The 13,338-nt window shown below is 40.7% G+C and overlaps 1 protein-coding gene across 3 annotated transcripts in view; it reads left to right on the forward strand.

The window, feature by feature from the left end:
- Nucleotides 1-13,338, forward strand: part of DAAM1 (dishevelled associated activator of morphogenesis 1) — a 176,019-nt gene that overhangs the window by 76,682 nt on the left and 85,999 nt on the right. For all 3 annotated transcript variants that reach the window (XM_030319227.2, XM_030319228.1, XM_030319226.1), the window contains one exon: nucleotides 12,343-12,432. In XM_030319227.2, the coding sequence (XP_030175087.1) occupies nucleotides 12,343-12,432 (90 nt within the window). The remainder of the gene's footprint in view (nucleotides 1-12,342; nucleotides 12,433-13,338) is intronic.

Genomic DNA, 13,338 nt, shown 5'->3' on the forward strand with positions numbered 1-13,338 from the left:
CCTTTCCTATAGGCTGTTAGGTTTCGTTTTTTGACTCCATGTTAGATGCTCTGCTATAAATCAATACACTTATTTATGGGTGCTTCTAAATTTATTCATTTATTTTTAACGTTTATTTATTTGAGAGAGAGCAGGGGAGGGGCAGAGAGAGGGAGAGGAATGATCCCAAGCAGGCTCCGTGCTTTCAACGTAGAGCCCAACATAGGGCTTGATCCCATGAACCGTGAAATCATGACTTGAGTGGAAATCAAGAGTCGGATGCTTAACTGACTGAGCCACCCAGGCGCCCTTCTGGGTGCTTCTAAATTTAGATTCCAGGGATTGAAACGGGAGAGTGCGGAGAGGTGGAGGAAAGAAACATGAAAACTTTTTTTTTTTAAATACAAATAATGCAAAACCATGTCTGAACTAATGATGTTAGTGAAAAAATGGTTATGAGTCCCCTTGGCCTTGATGATTTTCATTACTATGAATTGTAAAGAGACTCTGAGCAGTATATACCTACTTAGCTTTTGACTACAATTTAAAATATGATTATTTAACTTAATCCTCAGGCTACCATGTGCGAATTACACAAAGTCAACACACTGTACTGACTTGCCAACTCTCTGTATGTCCCCAAATAAATCAATACGGGTTTTAAAGGACTGGGGGAAATAATTTCATCTCCATAAGTCATGTGGTTTAGGTAAGCTTTCAAGTGTAATTTTGAAAACGTGTTTCAGTAATGGCTAGAACAGTTTGGTAGTTTGTATAAATAACTGCACATGAGAATATATATTGTTGCATTGGGAATCATCTAAACATCATTTGCTCACATAGAACATATGTCACATGGCCTCTGAGAGGTAAATGCACAATAGGCGGATGGTGTATTTCAGTTCTAATGGTCCTCGGTCATTTTATCCGTTGTACTTGGAATCCTCCCTTCCCCCACCTTCAATTCCCAAAATTACTCAGGAATTTCAGGCTGTTTCTTGATGCGTGTTATAGGAGCTCAGGACCAGTTACATCTTTTAGTTATGATTTTTTTGGCTTATGGATGAAGAACCATATCTATATGTATTTTTTTTTTTTAAATAAGATCCCTGAAAATGCAGCATTTCTTTTTTCCTTTCCTGCCCAATTTTAAATGAATCCACTGGAAACATCCTACAGCTGCTATTTATTTGATTACACAATGGGATATTTAAAAACTAAACTAAGGAGGGCACCTTTTGGGATGAGCACTGGGTGTTGTATGGAAACCAATTTGTCAATAAATTTCATATATAAAAAAAAAAAAACTAAACTAAACCAAATGAAAGCTCACTTAGAATGTATATACAGGTTGTTTTTGGGAAAGATGGGCATTTTTTGCATATGGAAGAAAAAGTCATCAAGTCTCTTGCCATCTTTGAAATAATCAGATGCTTTGAGTTTATTCCCATACGGACACTCGTTATGTTAAATCCTCTATGGATAGACACCTTTGCACTTTCAGAGAGCAGAATGACATACAAGCGTTGTATTTGGCTTCTTTTATCCTCAGGACCCCCAGAGCCTAGAGCAGGGTGTGGCCCAGAGTGGGTGCTCAGTAAATGCTTGTGGTCCAGACGAGTAATTACTGAAGGTTAATGCTTGAGATGCTCGGTAACTATTTGCATGCATGCAATCCTCCAGCAATTGGGTATGTATTCTGAATTATTCTCAAAGTAGAAGTATGGATTCGGGCTGATCCCTGCACCCTTCCTGTCCCCCATCCACCTCTTTGTCATTCTCTTTACTCATCTTCTTCATTTGGATGTCAATTACTCTGGGAGCATGAAAGTGGGTGGCATCAACAGCAGATTGAAAGGATAAGTTGATAGGGTTTAAGAATTATTTTTTGTCCTTAACAGTCGCTATCATATATGACATGGTAAAATACATAGCTGCAATATGGGAGAAGCGACCTATTGTGCTAAATATCTTTTGACCCAAATAAAACTTAGAAGTGTCATCTGAGCTGCCTAAAAGTCTCTGAAGGGCATGCTGAGCAGGTGTGAGAGGGGCCCCGGCTGGCAAGAGTCATTGAGGGAGGGGGCTCATGTGGAACTTGGTTTCACGGTTGCCCACAGGGCCTTAGCGTGCCTTTCTAGGAGACAAAGCCCCTCCATTTGGTGAGGGAGATACTGCTAAGCAATTCTCCCAATTAAGCCTTGTCAACAGAAGTTGTACCAGGTTATAGGTATAAAAGCTGGGTATTTGGCTGGGGTGCCTGGATGGCTCGGTCTGACTTCAGCTCAGGTCATGATCTCACAGTTGGTGATTTCAAGCCCTGCGTCAGGCCTTGGGCTGACAGCTCAGAGCCTGGAGCCTGCTTCAGATTCTGTCTACCTCTCTCTCTGCCCCTCCCTCATTCACACTCTGTCTCTCTCTCTCTCTCTCTCAAAAATAAACAAACATTAAAAATATTTGTTAAAAAAACTGGATATTTGGGTGGCTGGGTGGATACTGGGAGATGATTATGACATATATTTAGAACAGATTTATTTATTGTAGATTCCTGGAAAACTGCTGGTGATGTATACTAATAAAAGTTAACATTGCTCCGAGTTTCTGGTTGAAATAACACAAAGAAGCTAAATAAGCCCCAGGTTTAGCGGCAGATTTTTTCTAGCAAACTGGATATAGTTTTCATTGTCTACTCTTAAAGGAAATAGTGTAAAACACTTAACCATTGGTAGTAAGAAACTAAAAATTATTTCTATTAGTCAGCCTTTGCTTGTAGGATCTCACTTCTTATTTTTATATATCGAGTGAAAACATGTCTGTCAGACACAGAGAACATTACTGTGTAGGTGGTGGTGAGTCATATTGTGGTATTTCATGTAATGACTAATAGGGTTTGCAGAAATCTTACCGGCCGAAAACCTTCAAGGTTCATTCTCTGTGTGTACACATCCATTTTGGGATTTAAAGCATGCAGTTGTTTCCATTTATTTTTTTTTCCTGACCAATTAGGAGCAGGTAATAAGTCACCGAATATACTTTTCTTTCTTTCTTTCTTTCTTTCTTTCTTTCTTTCTTTCTTTCTTTCTTTCTTTCTCTTTCTTTCTTTCTATCTGTCTGTCTATTTTTGAGGAGAAATCTACAAAATCCTTTTTAAAATTTTTTTAAATATAATTTATTGTCTAGTTGGCTAACAGACAGTGTATACAGTGTGCTCTTGGTTTTCAGGGCAGATTCCCGTGGTTCATCGCTTCCATACAACACCCAGTGCTCATCCCAACAAGTGCCCTCCTCACTGTCCATCACCCATTTTCCCCTCTTCCCCACCCCACATCAGCCCTTAGTTTATTCTCTGTATTGAAGAGTCTCTTATGTTTGCCTCCCTCCCTCTCTGTTTGCAACTATTTTTGTCCCTTTCCCTCCCCCCATGGTCTTCTGTTAAGTTTCTCAAGTTCCACATATGAATGAAAACCTATATCTGTCTTTCTCTGACTGACTTATTTCACTCAGCATAATACCTTCCAGTTCCATCCACATTGCTGCAAATGGCAGGATTTCATTCTTTCTCATTGCCAAGTAGTATTCCAGTGTATATACAAACCACATCTTCTGTATCCATTCGTCAGTTGATGGACATTTGGGCTTTTTCCATAATTTGGCTATTGTTGAAAGCGCTGCTATAAACATTGAGGTACATGTGCCCCTATGAATTAGCACTCCTGTATCCTTTGGATAAATTACTAGTAGTGCTATTGCTGGGTCATAGGGTAGTTCTATTTTTAATTTTTTGAGGAACCTCCACACTGTTTTCCAGAATGGCTGCACCAGTTTCCATTCCCACCAACAGTACTTATATTTAAACTGACAAATATGGTATCTAACTTTCAGATTTCAAACCACCACAGTGAAAGTACAATATTGTTTCTCATGGTCATTATAGTTAAATTTTAAGAGTTGAATTGGCAATCTGTGACCTATGGATGTGACGGTCACTTTCTGTGCTGGTAAAGGACATTCATAAATTTGATGAAATAGCTCAGCCTAATAGAACATTTTTTTCTATACATGTGTAAAATTGTAATTTGGCCTTTTCCCCAAGGTGCACTTATCACCATGTCATATGACTTAAGGCCCAGTCACTTGTCCCTCTGAGTGTTTGACTTATTTCTGGTTATATTGAGTTATGGGATGGAAGGCGAAGGTTAAAAATCTAGAAAAGACACCGCTAACATAGCGTGTATGTGAGGTGAACTTGAGGATTGCTGCCTACAGGGCATGTGGGGAAACCTTTTGTGGGTGGGGCTAGGGTGGGCGAATTGGGTCTACATGCTGTGGGCAAATACCTGAAGTGTGTAATCTGAAGGAGAAAACTTAGCTTTGTCTGAGTTATGGTTAGAAATTCTGTGAGGTCTGTACATTGAGTCAGAGGGTGGGTCACCTTGTCAAAGACTATTAAAGAGCAAAACCAAACACAAACACAAAAGAGTGAGTTGATTGGCAGGGTGACCCCAGGGACCTATCTTCTCGTCTCCTCACTTTTTTAATTCTCCCTTCTCCACTGCATCAATTGCATGTCCTTCTACCTCTGCGGGAATATGTATTAGTATGTATGTAAAGAGTTAGCTTAACTCATTAGAAATAGAAACCCAGAATTCCTTTATTAGAGATTTCTCTGGTTAGCTGGAAACTTACTTGTTGGCTCACTGAAATCTATTGATTTGGTGGATTTTCAAAGAATAAATGCTTTCAATACTGTTTTGGAGGTTTTATAAATAACTCCATATTTCAGTTTAGCTAAATATCTGGTAAAGCTCTTTCAACCCATTCAAGACCCTTATTGTATATTATTTCAAAATTCCTTCCTTTGCTTTATCTAGCAAATCAATCCATTTCCTTAGATTTATTTATACTGTGCCAATTGTTTTGTGATTTATGTAGATTTCTGTATAGTGTTGCCCGCTTATGCAGAGTGTAAGACTGGTGAGATTTCTTTGTACAGAACGTTTTAGAAGTGGGTCTTAATTACATGCTTTGTTAGGGAACTTTAGTTCCCACAGCTGGGCTTCCCTCAGAGGTCTTTTCCTCTTAAAATATATATAATATTTTTCATATATATAAAAATATATAATTTATACCTTTTCCCCAAGATACTATATGAAATACATATAAAGATATTAAAAACATAATTAAAATGTTCTCTAAGAAGAAAAGCCTAGAGGGTTTTGTTTGCTGGTTTTAGTTTTCAAGAAGCTTGAGCACTGTGGGGAGAGGACTGATGCTTGGTGGAAATGTTTCTTCTTTTAGCACTGGCCAAATTATTTTCCTTCAGTTAACTGAAAACTCTGTCCAACAAAGAATAATGCGAAAGAATATTCTGTGGCCAGTGAAAGGAGCTGGGCCATCCGGAGTAGGAAAGAAGTTCGTTCTATTTGTCTTGGCATGAATTGCAAAACAGTTGTTTTGGGGAAAAGAGTATGTGACTTAGCATGGTTGCAACAAAACAAAACAAAAGCAGTAAGGTGATCTAGAAGCATCTGGGATGTTCCCTGGAACTGGGCTAATTACATTTATTAATCTTAGTGGAAAACTTGCTTATTAATTCACAGAGGCCCAGAGGAGCAAGTACTCTATAGCACCACCAGTAGGGAAAATTGGGGGGAAAAAAACCCAAAACTGAAAAAGTTCTTGAAACTTTATCGTTACATTTAACACATCATTTAATTTGATATTAAGGGACTTTAAGGTGGCTCAGTCGGTTGAGCGTCCAACTTGGGCTCAGGTCATGATCTCGTGGTCTGTGAGTTCGAGCCCCGCGTTGGGCTCTGTGCCGACAGCTCAGAGCCTGGAGCCTGCTTTGGATTCTGTGTCTCCTTCTCTCTCTCTGTCCCTCCCCCACTCATGCTCTGTCTCTCTCTGTCAAAAATAAACATTAAAAAAAATAATAAAAAAAAATATTAAGGGACCTTAGGGGAAATACTATCTCTTGGTCTAAATGGAATGCATATTAATAGAATCTATATAATTCTGATAAAGATATTTCATAGAAGTGATCTTTGGTTTCAAACAGAAGTTGTGTGTGAAATTTTAACAGTTCCCAGAGTGAGCTGCTTATCCTAAAGGAGAACACACTTTCCTTCTCTTCACATTTCTTTGCAATCCGTTTCTCTTCTAAACCAACTCCTTAGTTTATCTAATATTCAATCAGAAATTTCTTTCTTTCCAGCGTACACAGACTATATTTTCTCTACTCTGAACTTTTTGTTTTCCTCGGGGCTCCAACAAGCAAGCTTGACTTTGTTGTTGTTGTTGTTTAGCAGCTTAGATGTAATTTACATGCTATGGAATTCACCTTTTGTAAGCGAACAGTCCAGTGAGTTTTAGCAAATGTATACAGCTGTGCCGCTATGACCACACTCCTGCTTCAGAACATTTCTAGCACCCTGCCCATCTGCAGTCAGCCACTGCTCCTCCCTCTAGCCCCGCACAGCCACCAATCTGCCCTCTGCCCCATAAATGTACATTTTCTAAAAATCTCCTGTAAAGAGATACTGTCTGAGATAAAGTGATCCTAACTGTTTTGTTTTCCATGATTGCCTCTTTCAGTCTTTGAATTAAGTATAAAAATGAAAAATCTCTGTAATCTGTAATATTGCTTTGAAGTAATGGCAGAGCTTGAAGGGCCTAATATGTCAAGATGATTTGCCAATTAGTTTGCATTCCATTCTTTTTCCTTCTTCCATCAACTGTGGCTTAATTCCCTTCCTTGTCCAGCAGTATATCTAAATGAGTACAAGTAGCTGGAAAAAAGAGAAGGCAAAAGCCATCCAGCTTTTTTGTATCTAAAGAAGGACCCCAGGAGTCCGGTCTAGGAGATGTGGAGTAAGATTCAAACATAGAAGCTTAAACTACAACTGGGCAGTTTCCATGTGGAACCACAGAATACTTTTTTGACCTGAAAGTTGCAAAGATTTCTCAGAGAAGACAAAAAGCACTAACTCTGAAAGAAAAGAATATTAATCACTTAGACATCATTAAAATTAAAAACACCTAGTGATCAAAATAGATTGTTAACAAAGTAAAAAGGCAAGCTACAGGCTAGGAGAAATAGTCTCTCTTCTGTTGCCAGACTGAAAATTGTATTCTTAAGATCTGTACATTTCACCGTATGTACATTTTACCCACCAGAAAAGGTGAAGGGGGCATTAATCTTTGAAATACATTGAGCATTACTATACATACTATAGTTTATTATATATAAACTTATATATTATATATTATATAATATATGCATACTATATATTACTATACATACTATACTATACTGTTCTTACAATAGTCCCTTCTCTTCCTCCTAGCTTCCTCAACTTCCCTCACCTTACGTTTTTGGGGGGCAGGGGGTGGGGAATCCAGCTATGTCAGGTATTGTTTCAGGCACCATAATTACTTAATAGCGACAACGAATAGAACAAATTCAGTTCCTGCCCTCTGGGAATGAGTCCAGAATGGGAGTCAGACGTGCCAATAATATAACAGTAGCAATGTGATGAATGCTGTAAGGATAGGTGAAAATAGATGAGCTGCCCTCTCTAGGAAAGTGAGGATAGGCTATCTGGAGGGGAAAAGTTGACACCTTGTAAAAGGTTAGATGAATAGGACTGATCCTTAGAAATGGTGGGAAGGGCTCTCTGAAAAAAGGGAACAGCATGTGGAAAACTTTCAGAAGTGGGCAGCTTGTGATCAGACCTGCTAAAAGGTGGCTGCTGGTAGTGGTGGAGGGGGAGGGGAAGGAGAGGAGACAAGTCAGCCTATCACAAAGGGCCTCTACCTACCTCCTGAGGAATTTTGGACTTGATCCTGAAAGGAAAGGGAACCATTGAAGCTTTCTATCATCTTTGTCTTCCTAACTAGATTCTTAAATTCCATGAAATCGGGGTCTGTTATTCATCTTTGTATTCTTTATAATGTCTGGCCCTGGTCCTGGAATGGGTAGGACAGCGAGTGTTGATTGATCTCTAAGGCTGTAATAGTCTTGTAAGAGTTTCACATGCTTGATTCAGCCATGTTATGAAAATGGAATGAGTCAGAGGAGAGATACTTTTGGAATGGAGGGATGGGGGTCTTATTACACTCTGGACATTGTGCTTAGGCACTCCCAGTCATTATCTAATTTAATCTATGTCATTCTTACTCAGAATCTGCCAGTGACCTCTGGTTGCTCCTAAGAGAAAGACCAGAGTTCATATTGTCCTTCAAGGCTACTGTTCAGTGTCCCCTCTGCTTGTTACCTATTTGGTTCTTAGTCATCTGAACTTTGACCTCACTTCCTTGGGACAGCCCTTCACTGCTCTGCCTTTCTGCACAAGTGGGCTGTCAGATCTCAGCATCTTGTGTGATCATACCTCAGTTCATGTGATTATTTGATTTCCCTTCTTACTCAAGAATTTGAGCTCTGTGATACTTTTTTGTCTCTTGGATGTAGCGTAATGCCTAGCATTGAATAAAGCCTGAAAACAAGTTGTTGGCTGCATGAATGAATCCTTGAGAGGACTCTCTCAGATAGATGCTGTCATTCTCATTTTCCAGGTGAAGAAACTGAAGTTTGGAGGTTAAGTCACTTGTCCAAGTTTGCATGACCCATAAGAGCCAGGCCTGGAACTCAGGGGTGTCTGACGACAACATCTTCCTCTCTCTGCTAACGGAAGTTTAGTAGGCTGTGAGTGCAGCAGATGGATACATTTTCATATTTGCGTCAGTGCCATGATTTTACCTACTTGTCGAATGATCAACAGAATGAACGGTCTAGTGGTTAGGAACGTGGACTCTGTAAACAGACAGTCTAGACTTCAGTTCCTTCTCCACCATTCGCTAACTTTGTTACCTTGAGCAAGCTATTTAATCTTTCTATGATTCAGTTTCCTTAAAAATGCGGTAACAGTGCCCACTTTATAGCATTGTTGTGAAAATAAACTAAATTAATTCCTATAAAACAGTACTAAGCATACAGAACGTGCTCAGTAATTGTTAGCTATTACTATTACCAGTATTCATTTATTTCTTCCCCATTTTTTTACTGTAATCCAAAGTTATATCGAGACCCTATAGCAGTTTATTTTTTATTTTATGCAAAGTGTCTTCTTGCATAAAACCGTCTGCTTCTAAGTCCTATTCGACTGTGTTCTCTCAATTCAAAATTGGTCATTTGTGTGTCTCAAAATTGAGGGAGCATTTTTCTACCTCTAACAGCAAAATGTAGTAATATTAATACTCTTTGCTGTGAATCTGTAGGTTTTAGGACTCACATGTTTGTTCACACCTCCGCCCAGTTAGCAAAAACAGTGCTGTAGTATAGTAAAGGATGCAACACAAGGAGTGCTTTTCTCTCCTACAAATCACAAACCTTCTCCCCAAACTAGGCACCATATTATCGAGCTGTTTGGATAACCAACCTGGCCATCCCCTGCATCTGCCCCCCAACCCCAAGTAATTTATGTCACCATTATTTTCCCCATTCATCAATAGGTGAGAGCAGGTGTGGCTTCTAGGAAATTAAAAAAGGAAGTAAGAAAAATTCTCACTTCACATATATAATAGTTGCATGCCAAAATTTTAACATTTTAGCATGTTTCCTCATAATGCAATTTTCGGTAAATATCTTTTGTCCCTTCTCTGGTTGTTCATTGCCAAAATTCGTAACTAGTTTCTTGTGGTTAGGGTGTAATATGTGTGGGTGTGCATTTAAGTGACTGAACTGTTTATCTTGCTCTTAAAAGAAAATAGCACCTGATTTATGTTTAAATGACGAAGGAAATAACAACACTGCAGCTCCTCAGCTACCCGCCCTGTGCTGAGCTTTATTCCATACCTAGCTGATGTTGCTAATTTCACAACAGCCCTGCAAGAGAAATGATAGGCCCATCCTGGAGACGAGGCAGTAGGTCTTAACGAGATTGAGAACTTCCCCAGGAAGCTAGTAGCACATATCTGGGTATGCAGCCCAGAGTGGCCAGGCCCTGGAGGTGCGGGGTTAACAGAACAGGGCAGAAGGGATAACCAGAAGCAAGCCTGGCAAAGTGACTTGGGGCTTATAAATGGAAGACCTGAAAGGCGAGCTGAGGAATATGTAATTACTTTTGTAGGCATGTGGAACTAATGAAGTTGTTTGAACTGGGAGCTCAGGACAGCACAGGAGCTCTATTTTTAAGGCAGTCGTTTTAAAATGTGGTCCCCGGACCGGCAGCATCAGCACCACTTGGAAACTTTTTAGATACTCACATTTTCACACATCCTCCTACTGACTCAATCCTTAACACGGGGTGATCAATGATTTCAGGAGTCCTCCAGGTGATTCTGATGTTCTCTCAGGCTTAAGTACCACTGCTTTAATGAATTCTGGATGTGCCATTGGAAGGATTGGAAAGGCAAGGAGGAGAAGTGGGCAGGCTATTGCCAGGAGTCGAGGGAGCAGCTATTAGAGTGTAAGTTTGGGTGGCTTCATTGGAAATTTTAGAAAGGAAAAAAGGGCACCTGGGGGGCTCAGTCTGTTAAGCATCCAACTCTTGGTTTCATGTCAGGCCGTGATCTCTCAGTTCGTGAGATCGAGCCCCGTATTGTCAATTCTCTCTCTGGGTTCTCCTTCTCCCTCTCTCTCTCTGCCCCTCCCCCACTTGTGCGTGCGCATTCTCTGTTTCTCTCTCAAAATAAATAATAAACTTTAAAAAATCCTGACACTTCTCAAGAGAGAAATAACAGGGCTTGATGATAAACGGAGGTACAAGTATGAGATATGAAGCTAGAGTCTACAAGTGGCAGAATTGCAGATAAATACCAAAGGCATTCAGGCAGGGGATGAGTTCCTACTCCTCAGGGATCTAAACCTTATCGTGCCTTAACTTACAGCATCTTTTTATGTGTCCTACACCCACCAGCCTCTCAACTAGATAACTTTCCCTATGTAATAAAAATGTACCAGACGCTCAATGCCAGTAATAAGGACCAGGGATGACTGAGTTATTAAATGCCAAGAACTTATGTCTAAGCACTTTATATTTGTTATCCTACTGTTGTTATTCAGTAGTTACGGATGTTTGTAAATTGCTCTCCCTTAGTGTCCAGTCTAAGCTTCGCTCCACTGTAAAATTCATGTTTCCAGGCACTGACCTGAGAGGCTGAGTCTGGGTCCTGGAGTCTGACAGCTATAGGCTGAAAACCAGCCCCATCATTTACCAGGTGCGTGGTCTGGAGCACGCTCCTTGCCCAGTCTCCCACCCAAATTTCCCCCAGTTGTATTACAACAGGCATTGTTATTACGAGGAGGTAATAATGAATGGAACTCCGAGTTGTCGTGGGAACTGAGAAAATGCCTGCATGGTGCTTGGCTCCAGAAGCACTGAATAAACGTTAGTGGGGCCTGTGGCAGTGAAGACGCCACGCCCTTGTTCACAGCCGTCATTGGCTCTCCTTGGTCAAGAGAATAAACTCCTTATTCTTTTTCCTAAGACTTTTCACAGGGTGCTTCAGCGGCTCAGTTGGTTAAGCATCTGACTCTTGGTTTCTGCTCAGGTCATGATCTCACGTTTCATGCGTTTGAACCCCACATCGGGCTCTGTGCTGACTGTGGAGCCTGCTTTGGATATTCTCTCTCTCTCTCTCTCTCTCTCTCTCTCTCTCTGTCTCTCTCCGTCTCTCTCTCTCTCTGTCTCTCCCCATCCTCTGGTCTCTCTCTCTCTTTCTCTCTCAAAATAAATAGACATTACAAAAAAAAAAAAAAAAAAAAGACTCTTCACAAACTGATCACTCCCAATCTCCCAAACCTTTTATGTGATGATTCTTTGCATAATTCTGCTGTTTCGGCTAAGCTGATCTCTGTCCCCCAAACACACCTAGTCTGGTCTCGCACCCTGCCTTTGGTGCTGTTGCTCTCCTCTCCTTGTCATGTGCAAGTTCTTCAGGTCCAGCCTGATACTCAGTGTTGGTGGAGCCACCCCCAGGAAATCCTCATCTATAATATGAGTAATCTTCCAAACTCTGGAGCTTTGATGGCCTTTACTGCTCAACAGACCACCCCCCCCCCCCAAGCTGTACACACTGGCTCAGGATGATTCTGTGTGTGCTCAGCTCACTTTCCCACACCCTGCAGTAAGTGTAGGCTGAGCCTTGTCCTTCTTGCCATGCTTGATACTCAGCCCCATGCCAGGGACGTGCCTTCTTAATGGTGACAACATACACCTTACAGTCCCAGTCTTTTCCAAGTTCATTGAATTCTGTGTTGGTTTCTTTTTTTTTTTCCCCCCTCTGTAATGACGCTTGATAAACTCTCCTATAGGAATAACATTTAATCTCTGAAATACTAATTATTATTTTTCTTCTCAGGATGAACTTGACCTGACAGACAAACACAGGGAAGCCATGTTTGCACTTCCAGCTGAGAAGAAATGGCAAATATACTGTAGCAAGAAAAAGGTAAGAAGTTCATTATGTTTATGGTTAACTGGAAAATTATCATTGTTGATTCCCTTTGCTCTCTCGTTTCGCCACCAGAATTCAGACAGTTCTTTATAATGTACAGACCAGATCGTGGCCTTGTTGCTACATGGGGCAATGTGGTGATGCCTCAGATGTCGTTTTTATCAACACTTCATTGGACACCTTCCCATATCTCCTATACCTGTACCTGCTATTCACAGTCTTGTTATGACTGAGACCCAAAATAATATTGGCTTACACCAAGATCAAATTTTCTCTCTGTTTTTTACATAAAAGTTGGTATCTCGGTAGGTTAGGACTAGTATTCTGGGGTCTCACTCCTCTGTTCTTACCTTCTAGCAGCTTTCCGTTTCAGCATCTCTAAGGTGTGGCCTCATCCTCATGGTCCAAAGTAGCTGTCTGACCATTTCATATTCCAAACTGAGGATGTGGGAAAGGGAAAGAAGGCACAAACTTCCCCACCTCCCCTCTTAGGGACATGTCCTAGGAGTCATCCACCTGAATTCCCTCACAGCCCACTGTTATATGGCCCCAGCTTCAAGGAAATCGATCTTTATTCTGGGTTCTGTTACCTTTGGAGAAGGGGAGAATGTCCTGTCCTGTGGTGCTAAGCATCACCACATGGACTGTATCTCCTGCAATAAAGTTCACTCTGCTATCTTTTACCCTGTGGCAAATTCTGAGACCATGCATGCCCACCCCATTTTTGGAATTAATCAAGTTCATGACCATCTTTTGCCACTTTTTTCTTGTGTTCAGTAGAAACTTGAATCACAATGGGGTAAGCAGGAAGGGCAGGCTAGCACCTAGGAGAAATGGTACCTCTCTCTCTAACAGGCAGTAGACACTCGAGTTCCTCACTCTTGCCACAAGGAAATAAGA

Source organism: Lynx canadensis, chromosome B3, assembly GCF_007474595.2.
Source record: "Lynx canadensis isolate LIC74 chromosome B3, mLynCan4.pri.v2, whole genome shotgun sequence".
Lineage (NCBI taxonomy): Eukaryota > Metazoa > Chordata > Mammalia > Carnivora > Felidae > Lynx > Lynx canadensis.